Here is a 6,000-nt window from a genome sequence, read left to right as displayed (position 1 = left end):
TTAGTGTTTTATTTCATAAAACAAGACACGTTATCGACCCTCCAAACATGTGCTGGGTCCTTCCACGTCCCACCAGTCCCAACCGTCCGGCCTCACATTCCGCCAGCCCCCAACCGATGACTTGGCTTCGGCGAGTCCATACCTTCCCGAGGCTGTAAGACTGAATAAACGTCAACTTCGCCTCCTCCCGTGCAGAAGGGGAGCCACAGCGTGCGGTCTCACTCTGTGCACAGGACTGCGACGCCGCGCTCATAGAAGCTGCGAGGGTCCTCCTTGGTGGCAATTTCAAAGTCCACTGTAAAGATGAGGTCTGCCCGGGTGAAGTTCAGGTAGACGGGTAAGGTCACCTGCGAGGGAGGGCGGAGGGAGGCCTTAGTGCTGGTCAAAGGAAGGGTGGGAGGGACGGCTGACGGCGGCCGTGGTGCATGGGGCTTTCTCCTGGGACGCAGGCGACCAGGTACAGGGACGAGGTCCCTTTGCCCCAGCTGTGGACACGGCCCGTGGCGTCCCTCGGCCCCGGGGGCAGGGAGGCGCCACCTACCACGTTAGCCCTCCTCTCCGCGTTGGTCTGCTTGACCCAGCGCAGCTGTGTGAGCGGCAGGGCTGTGGAGATGGCCTGGGAGAGCGAGAGCTTGTTGTTGCTGCACGTGGCCCCCTGCAGCTTCAGGCCTGTGGGAGGGAGGGGCTGCGGTGAGGGCCCGTCGCCTGACCCCGCAGACACGTCTGTGTGGGCGCCACCCGGGGGGGCCAAGCTCTGGGGAGGCCGCCGCGTCGGCGGGCCCCGCCGGCGTCTGCGCTCACCCGTGACCCCGAAGCTGCAGGCGTCCAGGGCGGCGGGCTGCAGGGCCGAGACGCTGACCTGCAGGCAGAGCTCCTCCAGGGACCAGCTGTTGGCCTGGGCCACGTACTGCCGGGTGGCGGTGATGTAGGCCTCGGGCACGAACAGGCCGCCCAGGCACACGTGGATGTTCTGCGGGGGGACACGGGTGGTGAGGAGCGGCCCCGGCTCCCCGGTCATCGCCCCCCCGCCGCCGGCTGCTAGGGGCGCGGCCCCACCTTCAGCTCCTTGGCTCCGCCCGACGCAGCCGCCTGTGAGATGTTCTGCAGCTGTTTGATCCTCTCGCTGAAGTCAGACACCCACTGGATGACGGTCATGCCCGCGGGCACCGTGTAGTGGGACCAGCTCCGCGGCAAGATCCCTGCAGGCAAGGAGACGCCCGGGCGGCGTCAGTCCCCACAACGCCCGGCGCAGGTGGGGGCCGTCGGCTGGCACTCAGCCGTGGCCTGCCTGCACCCAGATGCGCACACTCCGCCCCGGCCGCCCTGGGGACAGCACGGCGATGGCCTCCTGTCACGCAGCTCAGCTGCAGCAACTCTGTATCCTCTGTGTCACTGTGCTCTGGGCGCTCGGCGTTGATGGGAGACACCTGAGGCAACCCTGTGTCTTCGGACTCAAGTCCCCGCCTTCCTCTGTCCTGCCCCCACCCCTAAATACTGTGCAAGTTGCATAAAGGTTTTAGCGGATGTTCACTGAACCCGCACGAAAGGAAAACATTCCTCAGGCGCTTCGGAGGCGGCCCCACCCGGCCCCAGCAGGGGAGCAGAGGGCGGGCGCGGAGGCCGGCGGGGGCCGCCCAGGCAGAGCGCACCTTTCACCAGCTCGTTGATGAGCGTGCGCAGGTAGTTGGTCTGCTTCTTCCTCCCTTCGCACACCTGGACGACGTCGGCGAGGTCCTGCCGGACGTCCTGCAGCAGCCTGGCGCCCATCTTCACCTCCCTCTCGAAGAAGCGGAACAGAGGGTCCTGCGGTGGTTCAAGGAGAAGGCCAGGGTGAAGGGCGGGGGCTGAGATGAGGCCCCGTCTCCTGCCCGGGGCCCCCGCGAAGCTGGCTGGCCCTGCCGGCCGACAGCAGCCTGCACAACGTGCAAAGCGGGCTGCAAGGCCGTCCACACGGCTCTGGGAAGACGGACCGCGGTGCAGGCCCTTCTGGGCCGGCTAACGAGAGTCAGGCCTCCTGCTGGGTGCAGGCCGCCCCCCCCCTTCTTGCTAAGAGCCCCCAGGCTCTAGGCAGCCCTCCCCAGCCACCTTGATGTTCTCCACAGTCCGTCTGAGGTGGCTCAGCGTCTGGGGGACGAGGTGCAGCCAGTTGGAGGCGGTGGTGTGCAGCGTCCGCATCCAGGCCGGGCGCCCATCGGACGTGGAGTCCGTCCTCGCCTTCTTCTCGGTCTCCGCGTAAGCCAGGTCGTCCTCGTCCTCCAGCATCTGCATCTTCAGCATCTTGCTGATCATGTCCACACCTGGGCCACAGTCCCGGGGCGGGGCGGGGCGGGGCGGGGGGAGCAATGGGAGCAGAGGACGGAAGGACTTAAATGTGGAGGCCACAGAATGCGTTTCCCACGAGGAAGTGACAGGGAGCGCATTTCTAAGGCACAGAAAACCGCCACTGGACGCAGCCACACCTGCTGGGACCGGGCCTGCCTGAGGGGGGGCTCCTGGGGTACCCCGGGCTGAGCGCCAAGCTGGGAACAGCCGAGCGGGCAAGCCGGGGGTCCTGGGACGCTGGGCCCCATGCAGGGAGGGAGGCCGTCTGCACCCACCGGGGCCACACCGAACCACAGCCCCCCGCCCCCGCAACACCTGACCAGCCCAGCCCCGAGCCAGGAGCTGGGGTGGGCCCTGAGAACCTGCCCTTCTAAGAGTTTCCAGGTGAGGTTGATGCTGCTGCCCTGGGGACCACCTTTTGAGAACTCCTGGATTAGGTGGCTTACTGATAAATACACCCAGCCAGTTAAAAAAAAAAAAAAAAAAAAAGTTCTAAAAAAAACATTACAGCCCCGAGTGGTGTGGCTCAGTGGACTGAGCCGGAAGGTCACCAGTCCGATTCCCAGTCAGGGCACATGGCAGGGTTGGGGGCCAGGTCCCCGGTTAGGGGTGCGAGAGGCTGGCTGGGTGGCTCGGTTGGTTAGGGCATCTGGACACACTAAGGCCGAGGGTTCGATTCCCAGTCAGGGCACATCCAAGATCAACCAATGGTTGCAGCAAGAAGTAGAGCAACAACTCCATGTTTCTCTCCCTCCCTCTCTGTGAAACCAATAAATAAAAAGTTAAAAAAAAATCCCAATAACCAGGCACTTTCCAACTCTAAGAAGACAACATCACGTTGTCTCTGAATGTAAGGCGACAGAGAAGCTCTTTTGCGTGCATGTCCAGCCTGTGCCCAGTGTGGTGCCTGGGCTACAGAGAAGGCACGAGCCGTGCGGGAGGCTGGTGGCCGGGGACGGCCGGACGCACTGGGCACTCACCCTGCGTGGTGAGGAGGACCTTCTCGGCGTTGTTGGGCAGGCCCAGCCAGGACGGCGTCTGGGCGTCGGGCAGCAGCTCCACCCACTGCACAAATTCCTCTCGCCTGGAAAACCAGCCCGTGGGGAAGAGCCCTTGGTGAGAGCGGACACGCCTGGCGGCCGCACCGGGCCACACCCACACCCGGGAGGCGGGCTCCTACCTGATGCCGTCCGGCATCTGAATGTCTTTGTGCCCGTCGACCTTGCAGGCCAGCTTAAACTCGCTGTCGAAGCTCTTCGTCGTGAACAGCCGCTCTAGGAACGTGTTGAGTAGACGCTGGTCGAACTCGTTGTCCACTCGCCCGCCGTAGATGGACTGGGCCATCAGGGTCTTCAGCGCGGACCACGGGATCTTGTCCGGGGAGATGTTCTGCCTCCCCTGGTGGAGGGAGGGTCGGCTGGTTAGTGGGCGGGGCGGGGGCCGGCACTCCCACCGCCCTGTGTGAGCTGCCGCGGCCGCCATGGCCACGTCCAAGGGCCCTTCCCCCCAGACCCCACCGGACAAGGTGCCGCCTGCACTTGCCTTCGCCGTGTCGTCCAGCCACGTGTCCACCGTGTCGCAGGCCGAGCGCAGGTCAGACTCCCCAAACTCGTACTTCTTGGACCACCCCAGGGGCGCGTACCGCAGGCGCTCCTGGATGACGGCGTGGAACCAGGCCAGCAGGAAGTACAGGCGAGCACGCTCGTTGGGAGACTGCAGGGAGAGTCACCAAGCACGGTCGCCAGGGAGCGGCGCCCTTTCCGCCCAAGGCAGCGGGGCGGAGCCGCGGCAGAACCAGCCCTTTCGAAGGAGCTGTCCAGCGTGACCGCGGAGCTGCCCCGAATCTCAGGGCTCCCTGGGCCGCCGTTCGCTCGGCAGTTAGATATGGGCAACCCCCCGGCACTGTTGCCGTGAACCGCTCAGCCGACAGGAAGTTATACAGAAGACAATTTTTCTCCAAATGCCAGAAAGGTGCCTGATGGCACAACACAAAACAGAGCTGACCCTTGAGCAACAGACGTGGGCTGCGTAGGTCTGCTCACACGTGGACGTTTTCTCTCTTTTCTTGCCTAAGTTGTTGCAGTTGTTCCAATCCCTGCCCCCCTTCTTTTATCGTCTGTCTATTGGGCCTTTTTTTTTAATAACCACACGGTCAGCCCTTCGTGTTGCTGGTTCACACCTGCGGGTGTGGAGGGCCACCACATGCACGGCCCCACGCCGTTTTAACCAGAGGACGTGAGCGCCGTGGAATTCGGTGTTCGTGGGGGTCCTGGGCCCTGTCTCCGCAGAGGCCGAGGGCCGACGGCAGGGCTCTTGGGGCAGCCAGAAGCTCTCCGTGGGTTTCCGACTGCACCGAGATTGCATTGTTGAGGGTCAACTGTAGCAGTTAAGAGTTGCCCTCCTCTGCCTACGCACTTTGGTCTCTGCTCAGGGACTGGGGCTGCCCGGGGGGGATTCCCAGACGTCTGGGACCCCCACCTGGGCTCTGGCTAGAGCTTTGCCACAGGCACGTCACAGCCCTGCCACCAGAGATGTGTGCGCATGCCTTTCACGGGGAGAACCCCCCCGCCCCCGTAGTTTGGCACAACGAGCCCTGGTACTTCTGGGGAGCACGAGGCCCTTGCCGAATTCAGCGAGGGACTGCCTCTGGGCTGAGCCGCCACGGGGCCTTTACCTTGCAAATCCGGGAGACGGGGATGCTGCTGAACGTCCTCAGCATGTTGGCCTTCACGCCCGGGGGCGGCTCAAACACGAAGATGCGGCCGGCTCGGAGCAGGTTCACGGGCACCTGCGGAAGACAGGGTGCCTGCCACGGCTCTGGGTCGCTGAGCACCGCTGCTCAGCACCACCCCTGCCTGCTCAGAGGAGGAAGTCCACCCGGCAGGGAGCCAGCGTCTCGCCCAGCCGCCCACCTTGGGGTTGATCTCCATGGTGAGGAAGAGTCTGAAGCAGGCGTGTGGCTGCAGCGAGTGCAGCTTCTTCTCCAGCTGCATCAGCCACCCGGGGGCCAGGTGCACGTTCTTCAGCATCACCCACCTGCAGGCACAGTAAGAACCACGGCTTGCTCAGGTCTCCTGCCGGAGCGCATGGCCGCTGGGGCCTCCCAGACGAACAGGACAGGCCTACCTGCCCGACTTCACCGCCGTGTTTATCGCCTTGTCCGCTTGGTTGAAGCCTTCCGCCGAGCCTGGTGCCACAAAGCTCAGAGTCAGCAGGGCTGGCTCGGTCCCGGGAGCTCCGCAGAGCTCCGCCCGAGGGCAGCCCAGCACCCTTACCGATCGCGATGGACGTGATCTGTGTGTTCTGCTCGGCCGCGAGGTCTTCCACATGCCCGCTGGCATCGTACCCGGGCACCGAGCACATGAGCACAGGCGTGTTTGGCTTCACCTGCAGATGAGAGATTGGAACTCAGCTGGAGAGTCCCGGCAACAGCGGGCCCGGGGGGAAGGGGCCGGCGCAGCGCACCTCCGTGTCCACGATGTGGGTGAGGTCGAGCGGCTGCTCCATGATGGACATGAAGGACTCCCCGAGGTTCGTGGAGACGAACGTGTGGGCCATGGCCAGCAGGCGGTCGGGGCGGAAGGCCTGCACCAGCAGCAGGCGGTGGACGGCCTGCCCGATGGGCGCTGAAATGGGGGTTGGGGGTTGGGGGTCGGCGACCGCACAGGAGGGCAGCTG

General features: G+C 64.5%; 1 protein-coding gene across 1 annotated transcript in view; it reads right to left on the bottom strand.

Annotated features, from left to right (window-relative positions):
- Positions 1–6,000, bottom strand: part of DYNC1H1 (dynein cytoplasmic 1 heavy chain 1) — a 60,414-nt gene continuing 54,414 nt past the window's right edge. Inside the window, exons 65-78 of the mRNA XM_054567736.1 lie at positions 5,788–5,948; positions 5,598–5,709; positions 5,449–5,509; positions 5,235–5,358; positions 4,997–5,110; positions 3,865–4,035; positions 3,503–3,720; positions 3,303–3,406; positions 2,086–2,297; positions 1,650–1,803; positions 1,057–1,199; positions 802–970; positions 542–669; positions 1–347 (exon numbers count right to left, since the gene is read on the bottom strand). Of these exons, the coding sequence (XP_054423711.1) occupies positions 219–347; positions 542–669; positions 802–970; positions 1,057–1,199; positions 1,650–1,803; positions 2,086–2,297; positions 3,303–3,406; positions 3,503–3,720; positions 3,865–4,035; positions 4,997–5,110; positions 5,235–5,358; positions 5,449–5,509; positions 5,598–5,709; positions 5,788–5,948 (2,000 nt within the window). The 3' untranslated portion in view covers positions 1–218. The remainder of the gene's footprint in view (positions 348–541; positions 670–801; positions 971–1,056; positions 1,200–1,649; positions 1,804–2,085; positions 2,298–3,302; positions 3,407–3,502; positions 3,721–3,864; positions 4,036–4,996; positions 5,111–5,234; positions 5,359–5,448; positions 5,510–5,597; positions 5,710–5,787; positions 5,949–6,000) is intronic.

This window comes from Pteronotus mesoamericanus, unplaced genomic scaffold (genome assembly GCF_021234165.1).
Source record: "Pteronotus mesoamericanus isolate MK-2021 breed Mesoamerican mustached bat unplaced genomic scaffold, CSHL_Meso_final contig_192, whole genome shotgun sequence".
NCBI classification, from domain to species: Eukaryota; Metazoa; Chordata; class Mammalia; order Chiroptera; family Mormoopidae; genus Pteronotus; species Pteronotus mesoamericanus.
The sequence above is the reverse complement of the archived record's forward strand: the minus strand, read 5'-3'. Positions and strand labels throughout refer to the sequence as shown.